The sequence below is a fragment of the Pyxicephalus adspersus genome, chromosome 3 (assembly GCF_032062135.1).
Source record: "Pyxicephalus adspersus chromosome 3, UCB_Pads_2.0, whole genome shotgun sequence".
Lineage (NCBI taxonomy): Eukaryota > Metazoa > Chordata > Amphibia > Anura > Pyxicephalidae > Pyxicephalus > Pyxicephalus adspersus.
In genome coordinates, this window is record NC_092860.1 from 143335052 (window position 1) to 143355666 (window position 20615).

At 37.6% G+C, this 20615-nt stretch overlaps 1 protein-coding gene across 1 annotated transcript in view; it reads right to left on the reverse strand.

Moving 5' to 3' along the window:
• The window catches only part of PTCD3 (pentatricopeptide repeat domain 3), a gene marked incomplete in the record, with an annotated part of 22616 nt that extends 2467 nt beyond the window's left edge, over positions 1 to 20149 (reverse strand). Inside the window, 20 exon segments of the mRNA XM_072406613.1 lie at positions 1 to 46; positions 1440 to 1530; positions 1926 to 2004; positions 2489 to 2595; positions 3325 to 3353; positions 3796 to 3882; positions 4539 to 4589; positions 5533 to 5671; positions 6296 to 6378; positions 7484 to 7544; positions 7748 to 7835; positions 8863 to 8918; positions 10321 to 10433; positions 11108 to 11231; positions 12907 to 13011; positions 14252 to 14320; positions 14413 to 14458; positions 16042 to 16078; positions 16648 to 16685; positions 19953 to 20149. Of these exon segments, the coding sequence (XP_072262714.1) occupies positions 1 to 46; positions 1440 to 1530; positions 1926 to 2004; positions 2489 to 2595; positions 3325 to 3353; positions 3796 to 3882; positions 4539 to 4589; positions 5533 to 5671; positions 6296 to 6378; positions 7484 to 7544; positions 7748 to 7835; positions 8863 to 8918; positions 10321 to 10433; positions 11108 to 11231; positions 12907 to 13011; positions 14252 to 14320; positions 14413 to 14458; positions 16042 to 16078; positions 16648 to 16685; positions 19953 to 20011 (1508 nt within the window).
• Positions 20150 to 20615: the final 466 nt, after the last annotated feature.

Here is a 20615-nt window from a genome sequence, read left to right on the forward strand (position 1 = left end):
TCTTGGATCAAATTATCCTTGTTTGTATGACCAATCAAGTAGACATCTAGAAAGCAATAAATTCATGGATCATATGTATTGTCTCTTCATCAAGCTGGAGACATTTCCATTATATACACTGGGGCCCTCATGGCCCTCTAAGCAATGTTGCCTGTTCTATTAAGTAGCTGACATGAATGAACAGAGAACACTATAAAGGGTCACTGACAGCTCAGAGTCTGCTGGGAATGGTGATAAAAGTGAGTTTTTTGAAGGGTATGAACATGCTTAAAATATTGCAGCGATATAGCGTTTCCAAAAAAAAAAAAAAAAAATATTGACTACTCTTGCTTGTGATTGGACCGTGGAGATCTTTGAATCCATTAATCCATTAAAGTTCCTCAGTTTCCCTCCAGGTCCTTATGAAGGAAGGACTGTCTATGCAGTGTTTCTTGCTCCTTGCTATCAGCAAATGTGCCCAATACAAAATATAATGTTGCTGATGCTTGGTTAAAAAGGTCTCAGTATTGCATTATAGTGGGGCAGTGACATGCTCACTCTACCTAAATATTTTGCAACTAGTGTGAAAAAAGCAGGAGAGACAGGGAAGCAATGAAAAGTTGGGAATAACTTGCTCTGGAGCTTGTTTTTAAAGAGATTCTGTTAATTTCCCCATGAATGTACAAGGTGGCAACACTGAAACATATTCAATTAGCTTTGTAGTAGTACATATAGTGTGTAAAGAAATTTTTTTTTTATAACCAACTATGCATAGATACATAAAAAGAAATGCAACTGCTAAGCAATTTTCCCCTTCAAAGGATAAACAACTGAACCTCCATGTCTTCATATACCGCATGTAGCTGATTATCTACCATTGGAATTGGGATCCTCCCAATATCTCCTGTACTCCATGGATCCTTTGTTGTAAGTCTCCTATCCACTTGTGGTGGTGCTTTATGCGATACAGCAGCCTTATTTGACCTTTTCTGGATACAAGTATAATTTGAAAACCCTTTGTTATTCCTGATGAAGCAGTCTTAGTCCAGCGAAACGCGTCAAATGACAATACCTACCTCCAAAAGAAAAGTGTTTCCATGGTGATATTCCTAAGGGGGATGTAAGCTGTATAACAATCATTTAGGGTCAAATGAACTTACATTGTATCATCACTTTGCTTGGAGGATACATGTTTTTAATGTGATGTATGTTTTTACTTTTTGAGATAAAATACATTTCGTATTTATGTATACTCCTTTTGTCTTGCCTGAAAAAATCCCGCCTCTTTTGAGCTTTCTGGTTCTTCACTTTGCTATATAGTACATAGGGATGTGGCTTTAATGTTTTCATATTCAATGTGGGGGGCTTGCTGTTTGTTGGTGTTATGTGTGTACATTTCAGCTATGTCAAGTAGAAGGCAGCAGTGTAACAACATCAGAAATATTGCACATTTGGGTTACCTTTCCAGATCTGAGGTATGAGCTCCATGCGGTTCTCCATCTCTATCACTTGCAGCAGATCCACAAGGCTTTTTACATGTGGAAAATACCTCTGTAGGAAAAGACAAAAGTAAGTATTGTGAATTTTTAAGGTCATCCTAACTTCACCTTTTAAACCCCCCTATAGGCACATTTTTTATATAATTTATTCTATGGCTTTATTATAACTTAAAAGGTCAGCATTTGATTTTTTATTATTGAGAAGCTATATTGAAGCAATAATACCATTGTTTCATGTAAACATTCATTGACAATGACAATACTGTACTGAGAATGTCCAATTTACACAAAAGAAAGATCTGCTATGTGATATAAAGCCCCAGCCTGATGGTAAATTCAGCCAGGAGGTGTATAACATGCCAAGTCGTCACATATATTTTGTTTTTAATGTAGGACACACAAGGCCTACAACTTGTCAAATTACCCTTGACCATCCCCAGGACTTACAGAAGGTATGTTCTCTCTGTACCACTTCAGGACCACATCTAAGTTTTCCAGCATGCAGATGAGAGAAAAGAATTTGCTACTGCAAACAGAAAAGAATAAAAGAGATTAGTACCAGTGATTGCTTGTACAGCCCGGATTTCGGTTATTCTTTCCAGCTGAGAAACCTTGTGTCTCAAGGCCCCAGCAGCCTCTATAAGTTATGGCTCCCAAACATTGTCTATTTATTCATGTTGAATACATTTGAAGCCAGATTTCATGCTACCCTAGGCATCCGTGAATGAGACCGACTTCTCTATAAGTAAACAGCCCCAATTCTCTTAGACTTTCTAAATTTATTAAGGACTAATTCCAGAATTCCCTACTGCAGACACCATAGGGACTGCTTTGTATACAGGTTTAAATTTCAAAGACCACCAAATAACAAAAGAAAAGATGGGTTTGGGGGGGTTTCTTTATAACAAATGATATACCAAGCTACCTGCCTATTACAAAAACGATGGTGGGAAGACAGGCAGAAGATAGAAATGTGATAAATGTATATTTGACAGGAATATGAAACTCACTAGTAGTAGGTCTGCAAGGTGCGGCTTCCAAGCAGTTTCCAGTTGTCAGCAACGTTTTTCAGGGCATCCAATTTATAAGCCAATTCCAGATCCTTAGTTTCCAGACACTGAAGAAGGAAAAATTGAGATTCAGATTCTCTTCCTGAGGTCAAAAATTTTCACCTGCCAGTTTTCACCTTTTCAACTGGAGTTTCAGTAAACAACCACAAATGGTTATAAAAGAGGCTCATAAATGTTGGTATTTTATTTTCAAGGCTGGTGTCTCTGTCCCACTCTCTCTCCTTTGCATGTATTGGTATAAATAGACATCTACACTAAGAGCAGAGTACTATTTGTACATAATTAGGACTAGGAAAACTGACCCCTCATTCATGGATTATTCACTAAGTGGCCTTACAGAATGGCTTTGGGTTAATTTAGCAGTGGCACTACTATGCTGCGCACAGTTTTTCTGGCTGGAGATGAAACTGTACCTGGGGATCTGCTAACAAGCATTGCTTTGTCTCATCCATTCAGTGTATCTGTGCTTTTTAAACTTCTCCTGCCTCTCTTCTTCCATCAAGCTTCAGACTATCAATCATTGGAGGGGAAATCTGATATGAGGAAGCAAAGTCCTGCCTCTAGTAAGATGGCCACCTGCACACAGAGGTACAGTGAAGAACAATAAATGGTAAGCTAGCAATGAGGAAGAGATCAACTAAATGGTAAACACAGGCACAACTGGTGACTAGACCTTGTCCTAGCCTCTTTTATTTATTTTTTTTCCTCGTCATAGCTTTCAAATTTCAGGTACTCTAACAGAAAGTTAGCCATTATGTGTTCACAGTTATACTTACCACTCTTATTGCCTCTGCAAAGAATTTCACTGAAACACAAAAATTAAAAGTTAGTTAAAAAAATATTTATTTTGGCCATCAGCCAGATATCAAAAAGCTTATATGTTCCCCAAATGTTTGACGTTACAAGTGGCTATCAATATTATAGGGTTGCTTTACCTTGGAAAAATAGAGCTCAATTCACAATTTTACGTTTTAAAATTCACTTTTTTGGAAAAATAATTTCTCCATTTCAAAGGTCTACCAACAGTGTCCAGTTATGCAAGCAGTAATGTGGAAATGTAAAGAATGGCCTCGTTGGAAATAAACAGAGAGAATTGGGTAAGTGATTACCTGAGGACTGATTCAGAAGAGTAAAAATGGGTTTTAAAGCAACCACATCAAGGGACTGGTAAGCTGTAATAAATTATTATCTGTATCTATTTTAGTCTTTTTTTTTTTTAATACACTTTAAATTCTCCACATAGTTACCATCATCTGGATCCTGGGCTGTGAAGCTCTTTCCTTGAATAACATGAAGAATTTGTTCAAGAACTTCAGCTTGGTTCGATGAATAGCCTGAGAAAGATTCTACATTTATTTACAGCATTACAGCAATTATTTTAAGTACTCATTCATCTTAAGAGCAAACTTCCCAATCAGAATATTTATACACACACAATTTGTATGTGTGTGAATATTATATATAAGCAGCAAGAACATATAAAGAAAAAAAGGCAAGACAATAATCATAATCAATAATCTTTGGTGTTCTCCTTAAACTTTTTTAAACTGGGTGGGTGGGCCAAGTGGGCAGGACAACACAAATTGACAAACTGAGTTTTCCAAGATTTTGTTGCCATAGGCTTCCAGTAAACCCTAAAATTCTGTTTTTTTACCACTGTTTTTGTATCATGTCCACTTGACCAGTGCCCCAAACAAAAACAGCTGGGTGGATACTGAAAAGTGCGCCCAGCTAAGAGGGGCTGGGGAGGACACAGACTGTTTTATTTTGTTATATTATGTAATGACAACGTTCCTGTAATATACACAAGATCCATAACAGAAATGTAAAAAAGAATTTGGTCAGTTAGCAGTGTACAGGTGGTTAAAAAAGATCAGAAGTCACATTGTTTTCTTTTCTATTGATGTTACACTATTGCAAGATTAATGATGTTGCTATATTACTAACACATTTGGTTTTTAGGACAGAAGAAAACAATGCAAGTACTCACCTGGTTTATAAAATAATGCTAGCAAATGGTTGAATGTTGCAAGACTTGGCTCTAGAAAAGAAAATGTGATATCAGAAGTCACATCCACTCAAAAATTCATCTATAGATGGGCTGAAAAACAAAAAAATCTCTACTAATTATTTTGTGGTCTGCTAAGGATGAGAATAAGCAGATAAACTCAGCCCACTTGAACATGGAGCTGACTGGAGTTTAACCCATCAGAATTGTAAAATAAGCACTCACTTAATCATGTGCTAAACCTACATTTCTCAGACTGCAGAGGTAGACAAATGTGGTTCCTAAATAGGCAATTTAGATCTCTGGTTCAGATATTTTAACCTATGTACCCTCTCTGCATTCAGATTCCTCATTAAACAGCATCATCAATTCTCCAACAAGTAGAAAAAAAAAGGAACTAGCAGAATATTCAAACCGGTTACCTGTAATTCAACTTTAAAATGCACTTCAACCAAAACTATTTTATTTTTTTATTCCTGTCCTGCAGACATAGGTAGTACAGAAAGGGAGGGGATCTTTCCAAAGACAAAAATAAAAATGCATTTTTAAAGAAGCACTGGAACCCTTGTGAGATTTGTATTTCTGTCTGTGTCCCTTTTGAATATTTTTTCCCCTACTTCCTATCTGATGGAATCATTGATAATAGGGCAGGAAGTAAGGAGAAAACTCTTTAACAGACTCTCAGGATAAAAGTAAAAACCTGACAGATTCTGAACCTATTACACGTTATCCAAATAATTTTTTGCTAATATGTTACCTAAATTTAATTTTTTTTTTTTTTAATTTTTAAACTGTTTGCATGAAAAAAGTGCTAATGATGCAGAATTTTAAAAACATGTCAGTCTGAAGCGTATATCTTTTACAATGCACTGACTAGCTGCAGTGTTGAGAAGACATGCAGCAATGAATGCAGGCCCCAGCAGATTATGTATTGAAATTGTCAGTACGATTTCCCTTTAGTAAAACATGGTCTCACCTATATTCAGGGCTTTCATCTCATTGAGTGTTTGCAGTGCAATTCCTTTTAGGCCAGTCTTTCTTAAGCTGCTCAGGATGGCATTGAAGGTAAGCAAGTTTGGCTTAACCTTTTGGTGAATCATTTGATTGAGCAGGTCCTACAGAAAAAAAAAATAGTATGACTGAATGCTGTTCGCAGGGAACGAAAAACTCTGCTCCTTGTATTGTCCTTGTATTAACTTGCCACAGTCATACATTATAGATTAATTCCAGGTACAATATAAGGGCCTTTGGTGAACTACTACTACTCTCCAGTAAGAACCCAAACTCAGCAACCCCCTTTCACACATACATACCTCTTTTCCATATTATATATAATATATACAAACACCTCTTCTTCAGTCTTTAAAGATGCAGAGACCAACCTGATAACCTACCTGCAGGAGTTACTTACTAAAGTTACCTACTAAAGTTCCACTGTTAAAAATCCATGCCCCTGCATTAATCCCGTTTACCTGCCTAATCGCTCCGGGTAGCTGCAAAAAGCTGAGCTGTGCATATGCAGTTGCAGCTTTGGTTGGCAAAATAGCCGGCAATCCTGGCTTACTCCCAGCAACTCTTGGCATTCTTACCCCTTAATTTTTTTTTTGTCAGGCTTTCTGCATAGGGTTGTTAGCAAAGAAAGTGTTCCACCATTACCCGGGCCGACTACCCTTCATAACCGCTACAAATCTACCAATACAATAAGACCAGGATTACTAGCAAGACACAAGGCGACTTACCACAATCAAAGCCCACTTCTCTTTGCTCTCACTTTTCACCCTTGGAGCTGCTGTGATGAGAGCATTGAAAGTGTATACGTCTCCTGTGAAGAGAAAACGATCATCGTCTATACAAATGTTTCCAATACAACAACAAGGATCTCACTTATTATGTCTAAAGGAAAAATACAGCCAACATGAAAGTTGGTCACATTTAAATATTAGTGTAAAGATTTCAGCAGTTTAGGGTAACAATTTAATATGCATGGGCAACACAACGGCTCAGTGGTTAGCACTTTGGCCTTTGCAGTGCTAGGTTCCAGGTTTGAATCTTGTCCAGGACACTGTCTGCATGGAGTTTGCAGGTTCTCCCTGTGTCTGCGTGGGTTTCTTCCGGGTATTCTGGTTTCCTCCCACATTCCAAAAACATGCAGTTAGGTCAATTTTAGGGGAGAAGCCAATTAACCTTAGACTGTGGTAATGACATGACTATGGTAGGGACATTAGATTGGGAGACCCTTTGAGGGACAGTTAGTGACAAGACTATGGACTTTATACAGCGCTGTGTAATGTAATATTGGTGGTAATGGTAATGTGAGTGCTATATAAATACAGTGTAGTAATATTAATAATTTTATTGTCTGGAAGGCAACCACAGAACTGGACAACTGCTACTATAGTGCTTTTCAGAGTTTACTGATGAATGTAGAAAGACAAAATATGTCAATTTGTACTTTATCCTTTAAAATCGCTTTTACAGTGTCTTTCAAAATCTTAAAAAGTGCCAAGCTTGTAGGAGTAAAGCAAACACCCTACCAATATTGGTATTGTATTGTAAGCTAATATAAATGTAATTGAAAAAAACTCGAATATATCGACTGAGCCATGTAAGAATCAAGTCCTGGACCTTCTAGTATTGTATGTGACAAAATCAAAGGTTTTTAGGCTGGACAAAAAAGCAACATCACTCTGAGCACTTTGGCCTTCAAGCTACTTTTTTCAGATTCATGTTGTCCAATGCATAACAAGCATTACTGTCCAGTCTCCGCTCACCAGAAGTGTTTAACTTTAATATATCTGCCTGGACTGGACTGTCTGCGTGAATCTACCTTAAAGCTTTATATTTATAAACAATATTTCTAAGAACAAAGATACGCAATGGCTGCTAATTATATATTTGTGTGTTCCCTAAATGCTGTTCAAACTCACCAGTTAGCCTGTTATTGAGAAGGTCTGTGTACATGTCAAACGCCTTGGTAGCAGCTCCATGCTGAAAAGATGACAATACAGTGATCATACTTGTATATACTGTATTTGCATACTCAAGATTAAAAAACAAAGATTGTAGGCAAGCAATCAAAACTTAACTAATCAAAGCAATCAAACTAAATTTTAAATGATTAGTTCTAATATCCCTCTAATATGGATATCTCATTCTGGCCATCAGCTAGTGCTGTAATAAATAGGCGATACCTTCACCATTCCACGAATCATGGTTCGATAAGAATGTTCATCTTTTTCTGGCATTAGATTGAAGATTCTCTCAGCATTGTTGTTATCTCTGAAACAAAAATAAGAAAGAAAAAAATACAGGATACACAAACACACAGGAGTTTCAAGCAGTCATAAAAAAGACCATCGCTTAGTGTACAGCAGCACTCCACCACTATTTTATAATATAAAAAGATTTACAATGATCTAAAACTATGAAGGAGGTACTACAAGAAAGCTGTAAAAAAAATGTAAGAATGAGAAACCATTTATCAGAGTCTGCGTTTTCATTTCTACACATACTGTTCAAAGGTGCTCCACAAGGATTTTTGCCAGTATTTTGAAAAGAAGCCTGCATTCTATACATTGTTTGCCATCAATCATTGACAATACTAGATAGTTTAGTGTTGATCCCAACTAAAAATGGCTGATCTCCAAAATCGCCATTTCAAGCAGTTATGCACTCATTAAAAATTATTTAATACAACAAGTGTAAGTACCGAAGTTTGACTTGGTATCAGCCATTTGCACATGGAGTACAGCTCATGCTAGGAATATGATGTGGAGTACCAAGTAACAATCGGGCTCTGCTGCACACAAGAAACGGACAGAAAGAGAAAGTGAGGTAAGCAGAATGGCGACCAGAGGGCCGTTTTTCCTTCTTTCTCCTTCACTTTCCCCAACACAGGCTGGGGGTTTGTCAAGTGACTATGGTGTTAGGTTAATTGCAGCAGAAAAAAGGCAGGCACCAGGATGACCGTGTGGCACAGGTGAGTAAATCTCACGACTTGGCTTGAAAAAAAAATTAAATTATTTGTCTGACAAAAATAAAAAAAAATCAAATATTTCATATATGTATAAAGCTAGATATACACATTTCTGCTGCTTTTATCACATGCTAATTGCAGCTGATGTGAGTTTATTTTTCATGCACTGGGTTGATGTGCAATTTTTAATGCACTACATTGTGTTTTTTTGGATTTACAGCTGGAGCTAAAACACAATATTTATTTTTGCTTTCCCTATCACACAAGTTTTTTTATTTTCCAACTATTGTTTTATAACGGAATACAACTTCTCCATAAACAGTGTGTTACCTCCAACGCTTCACTTCTGGCAAATTCTGCAAATCTGGAGTCTTCCGATTTATTTCCTGAAATATAAATGTATGCATTTAAGGATTATTAGTAATCAATGCAGAGAATAAAGACAGATCTGATTACAGTTTCTGGGTACATTCTATTTTTAGTAAACTTTATGGGCGTGTAAAGTTTAGAACCGCTTTCAGGTGTTTATGGAGCTTTCCATTTATTTCCTTCCGTACTTTATGCAGGTACAGGGGACAAATAAATGCAACTTTGTATTCAATAAAACATTGTAAAAGTATTTTTAACCTCCCTAGAGGTAACCCCGAGAGTGACTCGGGGTAGAAAAAAGTTGCTACAAGTGGTAACCCCGAGCCACTCTCGGGGTTGAAACACCTAGGGAAGGTTAGTAAATAGAGCGCTTACCTGATCCGCCGGGGTTCTGCGCCGCCCAGCGCCGCGATCTCTGTCTTCTATCTTCTTTCTTCTTCCTGCTTCTGCTCAGATGAGTCACCGGGGGAGTTCCCGGTGACGTTGGTGCGTGTGTACGTCCCAGCCGGGCGGGGCGGGAAATTCAAAATCCATTGTATTGCATTCAATACAAAATAACTGTATTGAATGCAATACATTGGATTTTTATGTGTAAAAGCAGTACATTGTTTTAAAGAACATTTATTTTACAGTATAATATAATAGTATAAGTATAATATGTATTTTTTTTTTTTTTAATATAAAGATTTTTTAATTTATTCAATTTATTTATTTTAAATGATTTTGTGTTTCAAACTTTATTATACTCATACTATTATATTATACTGTAAAATAAATTTTCATGAAAAACAATGTACCGATTTTAGACATATAAAACCGGAGAGAAATGAACTGCTAGGGAGGTTAAAATGCAAGATATGTAACAATCTGACTTAGTATCAGCAGATTAGCAGCAATATAAGAATCATACTGAATAAAGAATATTAATAATAATAAACAGTATTTATATAGCGAGTGATAGAGAGTGACAGAGCTCATCAGTATGCTGCCTCTCTATTCATTGTTCACCCATATGCTGGGGAGGGGAGATTACCTGTTTACCTGTGTGGCATCGCTGTGAAAAATCACAGGACTGAAGGGATAGAAATCAAAATTCTTTTTTAGGCAAACTGCTTACATACATACAGTGTTTACATGCCTACAGTATATACAGTGAGTTTATAGACACATGAAAGAAAGGGGAAGGAATAAAGGGATTAATTTTAATTGTGTATTCAGCCATTTGCTCATAGTTCAGTTTAAACTGGTCAGATGTTCAAAGAAGTATACACAGGGCAAATTGACAAATGGCAACAGCAAGGCAAATATTAAAAATACCAGCCTGCACAAACAGTTCAAGGTGACTTGTACCTAAATAAAATGTTTTACATTTCTGCTTTATCCCCATTTGAAAAATTGTCCAAAATAACAATGACTCACATTTTCGCTCTCTTGTTCCTGATTTGTCTGGCTCTCTGTTGCAGGTTCTTTATCACCATAGAAGCACAGAAGATCTAAAAGTCTATTTGTTGTCTGTAGAGATGGTGGAGTTCCTACAAAACAAAAAGAGTAATTTTAGCTTTTCATTCTGTAGTTTAAATATGGCATTCGGGACCTTTAAAAAGTCAATATCTGGTGCAAAAACTGCTGCTGTTGCAAACACCAACCCCATAACGGTCTTGTGGTGCATTGGAGAATGCCAATTAGCAGTCATGGACAAAACAGATTGAAAAAAATCTCAGTGGACAAAGCTCCAACGTTTTCTGGTAGCGACAACACTTATTCACCCCTATACTGCCTATTAAACATTCCAAATGAATGAGGAAGCCCATCAAAGTTTAGCTTGGACATCCACTTTAAACTATAAATGTCAAAGTTACAAAGTGACCCACTACCTTAAAAGATCAACCCCTGGCCCAATCATACTCCCCCTCTGAGCTCCTGTCCTATTAAGAAGTGTATACTCCCTGTTGGAGCTTACAAAGGGGTGAAAACATTGAGCTCTTATGTGATAGTATCTAATTTTAAGACAGCTGCAGCTCCTTTATGACAATAAATTAGTAGCGGGAAGCCTGCACAGCAAACACTGACTATTCAGACAACCAATACAGTTCCATCTACAAATGACAAAAATAGTTCTTATACCTATTTATTGTACTGCACTGTGTGAGTAATTTGTCCTTTACAAATAATAGAAGATAAATTAATGTTTTACTGAATTACATACCTGCTTGAAGAAGTTGATCATACAAGTTCACAGAGTCCTTGAGCTTTCTGAGTTGAATGCGTTCAATCAAGGCTTCCTCACTGATTCCTTCAATCTGTGGCTTGGTATTCTCTGGCATCAGGCACTTGAAATATAAATCTTATCAGAGAAATTCTGCCGGTGGCACAGCTTTAGTTCTATTTCCCATCCCCAAAGTCTAGCTTCAATTCCCATGAATGGTATTTTCCATGTGTGTGTGTATTTTCTTAGGGCTAGTTTACATAGAATGTAGTCCACATGGATGACATGAATGACTGGCGAGGTGCCATTTACTAGGAGATGCCTAGGAATCCCTCTACTGCCTGCTTCAGCTACCCTTAAGTGTTACCACAAGCAAACAGTGCATAATATAATGTATTCCACAGATCTTGAAGTATATCTAAACCCAGTGTTTTTAGATACAATCTCAGAATTTGCAGGTGCCAGGGATAAATTAACTCCAGTGCTCATGTGTATGAGTTATGTCATTTCAGCCTGGCCAACCAAGAAGGCTGAAGCCCTGGGCCTGAAGAAGATAGGTTCTTCTTTTGGGTACTGTAAGCGGTCCTTCTATTGCTCTAATAGTCACAACTAAAAAATTCTATCCCGGATGTGACAATAGACACCAGGAAAAAGAAAGAGGGTAACAGCAACAAATCACGACAGGAGAAAGAAATGTTTCAGTTTTAAATTTTCATTTTAAATTGCCCTAAAGCCAAATGTTTTTATAACCACCATTAGGTAAAGTATGTAATCCGTTGCAACAAAACTTATCTTTTTTCTTATTTGGTATGTTCAAAAAGACTATTAAAACACATTTTTTTTATTTTTGCTTTGCAAAAGTTTCTTGTGCATTCTGCTTGTGCAGCACTAATTATATTTATTGTTTTAGGTTGCTACGTGAACGAAATCACCCCTTATTTCTTGGAGATGAGACTTTAAGGATGAAATAACACACTCCTCTTGAGATAAAGGGCCTGATTTATGAATGCTCTCCAAGGCTGGAGAAGATACACTTTCACCAGTGAAGCTGAGTGATCCAGCAAACCTGGAATGGATTTCTTTAAAGTCATTTGCTATTTGCTAGCAAATGTTTTGAATCCTGGACCAGATCCATACCAAGTTTGCTGGACCATCCAGCTTCACTGATGAAAGTGTATTCTCTCCAGCCTTGGAGAGCTTTCATAAATCAGTCCCATAGTGCAGTAAGAGAGCATTGTCATGCTAGGATAGCAAAAACATTACTGGAAAGATCAGGTGAAAATAAAAAAAAAAAAAAAATCTATGAAATGGTAAGCTGCAATATGTATTATGTTTGCGTTATTGTTTAGAATTTAAAAGCCAAATTCTAGGCAGAAACCAAGGCAGCTACAATATATAAAAATGAAATGCTGATAATATAAGTATCTAAAACAGGTCTTATATCGGCCTTTTGTAATGTACTGTATAGCAGAAAAGAGGACTAGTCCTTGGGGCCAATAAGGCTTTGCTGCAGTAGCTGCAAAAAAGCAGTGGGAATGCCGATAGGATGAGCATACGGAGCTAACAAAAGAATGATCTCATCAGTGTGCTGCTTCTCCATTATTGTCCAACCAGGAAACTGGGGGTGCACCAGGGGTTGCTTTATTAATAAAGAGGTGGTGGACCTGTTTGTGTTATGTTTTACTAACTTGTGAATCAGTGGCTACATAGAATTACACATTCTTCAATGTCAACATTTATGTATTGCATTTAGACATTTGCCTGCAGTTTAGCTCTAATAAAATAAACTGTTTACATACTGGAATGTGAGGCTCAGGTATCATTTTCTCAAACAGGTTGGGATACATGTTGACCACATACTGTGCAGCATTTCTTCCTGACTCCTTAGACTTGGAAAATACAATCTGGTTGGGGAAAAAAATTTTAGACTGAGTCTTGTAAAATATTAAAAAAACAAAAACAAAAAAAAAACACACAAAATGGTATCTAACAAACCTATACTAAAACCCTTGGCTGCAGTTCACTAGAATTATCACGTAGAATTCATTCTAAAACCTGAACCTCTAAGCAATGTTTCTCAACCATGCCTCTTCCAGACATTGAAAGGGGTTCCTTGAGCAATGTGTGTCTTTCAGGTCAGTTTAAGTGACACCAGTGTATTTTTTTTTTGCTATCTGTAAGGGTGACATCCAACAATTTAGGAGGCATTATTCCCACTGACCACCACACTAATGTACTGTGAGCTGTGAATTCATTAGAGCAGGGGTTCCCTGAAGACCTAAAAGTTATTTCACTCCCACATTAAAAATGGTATAAGGAAAGCTACTCTAGGAGGTCATTTATCATAATATCATGGGTATGATCTTGCTCCTGGCACACTTCAAGCACAGCCACTCCCATCTGGTTGCTCATACATGGGGTCAATTTACCCATTCGATCAGACAGTCCATTTTATCAAATTGATCTATTGGTTCTAAATGTAATCAACAAAAAATGATAAAAAAAAAAAAAACTAAATAAATGGAAAGCAGTCAGTGAGAATATAAAATTTCAGTTGACTGTACAAGCTTTAGCGGTCTAATGACAGGACTTCCCTGTATGCTGCAAGAAGAGATTGAGCACATAGAGCCCATATTCCCATATCTATCCAGCTCTTAGCACATTGATTATACTAATAATAATAATCTTTATCATGGAAGTGCTTTATGAAGAGCAATTCTGGGCTCAATCAGTACAGGAACACCTGTGCTAAAAGTTACTCACCAGAGTTCTGCAGGATAAAAGGAATTCATATTCACACACATTTACACTGTCATGATACAAAACATACAGCCATGTATAAAAAACAGAGGGCCAGCAATTAGGTATTGATAATATATATCCATGGCAGAAAAAAGATTTTTTTTTTTTTTTTTTTAACATCATTCCCATGATAACTGAACATAAAGACTTGCAGGCTCTAAGTTACCAGACATGCACTGTAGCTGTGATATTACCTTACACACAGACCTAAGCATTTGTCAGTGCTGAAGGTAAAATAATGGAGGGCAGGCAAAGAAACACAAATAATATTATTAAACAGGATTTATATAGTGCCAACATATTACACAGTGCTGTACATTAAATATTAGGCTTATTTCTCACATAATCGGCAGAGGATTTTGGCGTGAGATAAGGATCATCTTGAAAGATGTAGCTGGATGATGTTGGGTCCTATATAAGAAGCAGAAAGAATGACATTAAAAAACACAAAATAACTAAAACACATAAATAATAAAATTATAAATAATAAAAAGCAAACTTACATGGTTCACTGTGTAGGCTAGTGCCTGCAAAACAGCTGTTTTATCCCTGAAAAGTTAGAGAGAAAAAAAATAAGTGTGTAAAAATACATTGCCACTAAAATCACAACCAAACATTAAAAAAAAAATTTAATAAAGAGCACAAACCAATTGAATATTACTGCTCATGCCAGGCATGCACTATGCCATCTTCTCCTAACGACCGATATTGAGATTGTGATTACAACTGACTTTAAAATGATCCTTCTGATACATTCATTGTAGCATCAGCCTCTGTATTTGCCTCAGATGGGTGGGATAAAGTTGTAGGCGGGTGGCTGCCCCTGTAATAGGACCCAAATTTTCAGTAGCCACCCAAAAACAGCTGGGTGATTACTGAAAAGTGCCGGGTGGTGCACCCGGGGAAAAAGATGGAGGGGAACACTGAGCCTATTTGATATTCAATGGGTTTTAAGGTGGTGAAAGCATGGGCACTGTGAATATTACTCCATAATACACATACATACTCTTTTATTTGGATGTTCTGGGACTGTTTCCTTTCTCAATTTACACGGTAGATCAGTTTTTACTAACCAGGGTTCTTCCAGAGGCTGCTAAGGGTTCCTTAACAATGAGCAATTTGTGGCTCTCAGTTTAGGTGACACCAATGATCTTTTTGGCTATCTGTAAGGGTGACATTGTCCTCATTGACCATCATGCTTATATAGTGTAAGCTGTGAATATAGTAAATATAGAAGGGAATCCCTGAAGAGCGTTATTTCAAGGGTTCACACATGTTAAAAAGGTCAAGAAGGTCATGCAGTAGATTTTGTTTTAAATCATTTAATTGAGATCATTGCAAAGAGCCCTGTGTAATATGTTGCCGCTATATAAATCCTGTTTATTCATATTAATAACAATAATAAAATATTAATAGAGTTGCAAGTACCACGGCCATGAATTGGATTTTTACAGGGAAAAGTACCAATATTTCAATAAGGCATGGCCAGCTTTTGAACACATGTACATTTGTAATGTACGTACTGACAAGTCTGTGGAGGGTGTGTTTGTTTTATCTACGTATCATCATAATTTTACAATATTTATATAGTGCCAACATATAACACAACGCTGTACTTTGAAAGGACAAGTGGTTCCAGGGTCCTTAGCATGTTCTGGTCCGAGTCCTGGAGTCTAGAAGTTTTCTTGTGATTTGGGTGGGTAAAAAATCTTATTCATAGGTTCATATCTTACTTGGTAGCCACATGTTAATATTAATCTCAGCATTGTACAGGTCTTTATAAAGGAGATGAATGATGCTCAGGGCTCTCTCTTCTGTGATAACCTGCTGCTATGTGAAAAGGACGACTCACTAAAAAGGTACAAGTGCCATTTGTTTTTTTGTGACCTATTAGAGAACAGGCTATTATTCCCTGTCTGAGCCTAGTTATTGTTTCGGACAAACATGTTTTGTTTGTTTTATGCTAAAGACTTGATAGGACTGTTCCCTGGTGTTCTTGTCTCATGTATGCTTTTCTGCTGCTGATACTAATTACACCTGGTCCCCTTTACATAACACACACACACACACATATACAACTTGTAGTAACCATACAAGTAATGCTGACAAACAACACTCTCTATATCACTGACCAGGTCTTCTTCTTTGGAATGTCTACTTCTTCTGGAGCTGCCAAAAAGAGCAAAACAAGATTAGAATATACTGGAGCTTTCTTTACTCACAAGGACAAAAATAAAAAAGGAGTGGAAAAAAAACAAACATATTCTGTTTAAGCAACTATATAACAGTCATTGCAATGCTAGTTTTTACTTGTATTCTTTCCCTGTCAGAGCTAATAAGTCAGGCAACCATTCTACCACCAGTTTTTAGTCCCATTACAAGACACACAAAAAGCCATCATATACCAAACACACAAACAGGTAGGTGATGAATGATATTTCATTGAACAGTTTTATGTTCTGTAGCACTCATGTGTGACAGTTATCCCCAAGATAAGAATGGGGTACTTAAAGCATGGCATGCAAACATTTCTGTTTAGAGAAATCCAAGCAAGGAGCACATCCAACTATTCCCGATGCACAGAGACTACACATTATAATATAGAGTCAGATTCTTCAAGCACTTAATTCCTAACTACTACTCCAGCAATGTGATTGGCTCCATTAGGCAAACCAGAGACACACTAGGAAAAAATAAGATTTTTGGCAGCATGAAAAAAAGAGAAAATAGACACATACCTGCAGCTGCTTGGAGGCTACTGCTTCTACATAGAGACCTAAGGACAACAAAGAAAAATAAAATAAAGAAAAAGCTGTTTATTATTCTACCCCTTCACTTGCAACACATTTCTCATAGCCCGATACTAAACACCTGAAACAAAGAATAAAAACAGATGGTAGAAATTGTACCATTTTCTCACAATGGCCCTGATTTATTAAAGCTCTCTAAGGCTGGAGAGGATACATTTACATCAGTGAAGCTGGGCGATCCAGCAAACCTTGAATAGATCTGGTCCAGGATTGAAAACATTTGCTAACAAATAGCAAATAACTTTTAAGAAGTCTATTCCAGGTTTGCTGGATCACCCAGCTTCACTAATGAAAGTGTATCTTCTCCATCCTTAGGGATTTTTATTAAATCAGGCTCAACGATGGAGAAATGTCTATTTACTATACTGGCCGCATAAAATGCCTGTTACATTGGTGGTCAGTGAAATTGCTCCTTTACAATTGTGGTTGGTAGGCAAGTCAATGAGAGAAAGGCTACAATGAGAAAATGATCCTAACGTAGGTAATTCCCCCCTAACAAATAGCTAAACAAATCAGGGTATTCATTGCAGTGGATACTTCTAATAGAGCTGGAAACTGGTCACTGAGCAAGGAACTCTTAGCATCCTCTAAAGGAACCCAACAGTTCTACGGGACCTTTGCAGAAGAAGGTTTCTTCAAAGTGAACCCCATACAAAGTCTTAAAACTCAGGGAACAGTATACAAATCCAACCATTGCAACCCTTCATGTATGTAGCAAGTTCTTTCATTGGATATTTTGGTCAAATATTCAAATATGGACATCCACTACCTAGTTTTTGAAGGCTACCTAATGAAGAGCCCATTATAATAGAAGCTGGGTGGCTCAGTGGTTAGGTTCGCCCAGGGCACGATCTGCATGGAGTTTGCAGGTTTCCCCCCGTGTGTGTGTGGGGGTTTCCTCCGGGTACTCAGATTTCCTCCCACATTCCAAAAGCATGCACTTAGGTTAAAATTTCCCTTGGACTGTATTAAAGACATTTGAATATAATAGACACATTAGATTGTGAGTTCCTTTGAGGAACAGCTAGCAACTTGACTATGGACTTTGTACAGCACTGCGTTATATGATGGCGCTTTATAAATACTGAATAAAAGCTGCCACTGCTAACTTCTTTTTTTTTATTGAGAAAACACCACCTTTATTTGAGGAGTGTTATAACTCTTACCTAATCATGTGTATATCAAGTCATGGAACCTCACTAATGTTCAAAACTGGCACTGTGATTGCTGCTTCCTCATGCCAGCATACTAATTCCTCAGGGGAGACGCTACAAGAAGCTTCTACCCGTGGCACCCTCATACAGAACAAATGCTATCAAATCTGCAGAAGCTGCTTCTTTAGGAAACATCGCTGTGAGTGATCAAGGTGCCAGTCTCGGTCAGCCGTGTGTTGATCCCACTGAAGCTCTGAACCTGGCCAAGTGCTGAAGGAAAGAATGATGGTCCAGCAGCTTGAAGCAAGTGGTTGGCACAGCAAGAAGTGACTGAAGACATGCAAAAAAGTTTGTACTAAATTGTTATGCCAATGATGCCCATTGGTAGCATGTGCAGGTCTGGCAAACGCCAATCAAAATGCTCATTTGCTGCCCCCCTTGTCACATCTCTGCACCCCATCACCCCAGGCATTTAAGGGGACCATCATGGACCTCTTACACTTACATGGAGAAGAAGGTGTGAGGAATAGAGAAAGAGAATCATGGAGAAGGTTCCCTTGCCCTGTAATGTGGCACATCGCCTGATGAAATATGAAGCATTGGTCATCACCACCAGCAATATGTACAAACCAGGTGCCCAACCTGTGAACCAGGGGCACATCGGCACCTATTATGCAGCTCCCATAGATCACAGCCTGCACCAGGTACTTTTTCCTGAACTTTTAAATTAATTCTTGCAGAGTGCAGTATTGGATGACATTTTCATTTTGAAGGAAAAGAAGAAAAGAGGTTGATGGGAAATCTAAGGTACTAATGTCATGGCTGCCCGACATTGATGTCCATTCATTATGGTGAATGGGGCAGTGCACAGTAAATGACGTACATTCATTGTGGTGAATGGGGCAGTGCACAGCAATGGACAGAAGTGCGGTAAAAAAATGCATTATTGTGAATATTAGACATTGTTATCTATGCAGTCCTTCCATATTACACAATATATAACACATAGAGAGTGAATGAGCCCTAACAGTGATCTCTCACAGGCTCATGTTATGTGCTCCACAGTCTCTTGAAGTATCTCCCCAATAACAAGAAGATTAAAAAAATAAATAAATAAAAAGAAGAAGGAAAGACGGCTTTTTTGGCAAAATCATACACTATTGTTTACTTATTCATGTTATGTAGTCACAGAATTTTCAACATAATATATCTACATATATATATATATATATATATATATATATATATAAAAATTGGATGCATGTTCCACCATCACTCGAAAGCACATGGAGACATTTCAACCAAACTTGCCATACATATGACTGAGACTCATATGAGTGCACCAGTCATCTTTGTACAGTGCTGTGCTATATGTCAGAGCTATATTTGGATGTATGTATGTATGTATATTATCACTAGGAAACGCAAGAAGACATTTCAACCATGGGACCTTATAATATAATAGTATAATATAGGATTGCAATAAATAAATACCCGGGCAACACCTGGTAATCAGCTCATAAAAATATACAAAACAAAATGTTCATCAGGTTTCTTAAATACTATATAGAATTAGATTGTACAGTACTTTCAGCTTTTTCGATATAGTGAAACCTGATGAACATTTTGTTTTGTATATTTTTATGCATAGATATATTATGTGACTACATAAAATGAATAAGTAAACTTAATATATGATTTTCCCCAAAAAGCCGTTTTTCCTTCTTCTTTCACTCAATGAAAAATACCTAGGCTTGGCATAAGTTGGCAAATATTTACATCTTCCCCTTCTGTTGTTTTCTTCAATGTGATCTCCCCATACCCCCTATGTAAAGTGATTGGGTTTGCTGTATGATTACCTATCAGGTGCAGCACTTTGCTCAGGTCATTGGCTGCTCTGTGAACACGTGTATGGGTAGTGAGCTTGGCAGCTGTAACATGATTGGTGACAGGTGCTCTTCACACCTTGCCAGTGATGTGTGTAAAGGGGAATTATGATGCCGGCTCTCTGCTCGCACACATACACTGACTAGAAGCAGTCTGAGCAGTCTGTATCGTCTCCATGCCCCCCTGACTTACCTAAGTACAACCCCAGAGCGGAGCCGCACAGACCCCAACCTCACACAGGGCAGCGCCATGACAGTTCTGACCTGCGACGCATCCACTGCCGGAATAGGGGGTACTTCCTTCACCGCCTCCCCTCTCCTCAGCCTGGCTCAGCTCCCAGTCTCCCCGGTGTCACTGGTATCGAGTATTCTGTTATATCAATACAAAATACCTCTGCAGTTTATACGTACTGTGATATACATATACGCTTCTCCCCCCCCCTCTATCCGGCTTTCTAGTGGTACATTCCACTTCCAGGCGATATACACATGCTTCCCGTGCCCTTGGCCGCTCTGCTCTGTTTCTATGACAGTATGGGGCGGGGCCACAGTTCATGGCAGCCAATCAAAATTGTCCGCAATTGATTTCAGATTTTTCAGACTTTGCTGCAGTGTCACTGGCAGCATTTATTACTATTGGCTATGTTATGTATTATTATGTATTTGTATTATGTATTATTGATATTATTATTTGTTTATTATGTATTATTACATGTTTTTATTATGTATTAATATTATATTTTAATATTTATTAATATAATATTATTATTATATATTTTGATCATTCTATTAGAGACCTCGGACATACTATAGGAGACAGAGACTTCAGACATTGTACAGGAGATGGTCAGAGACC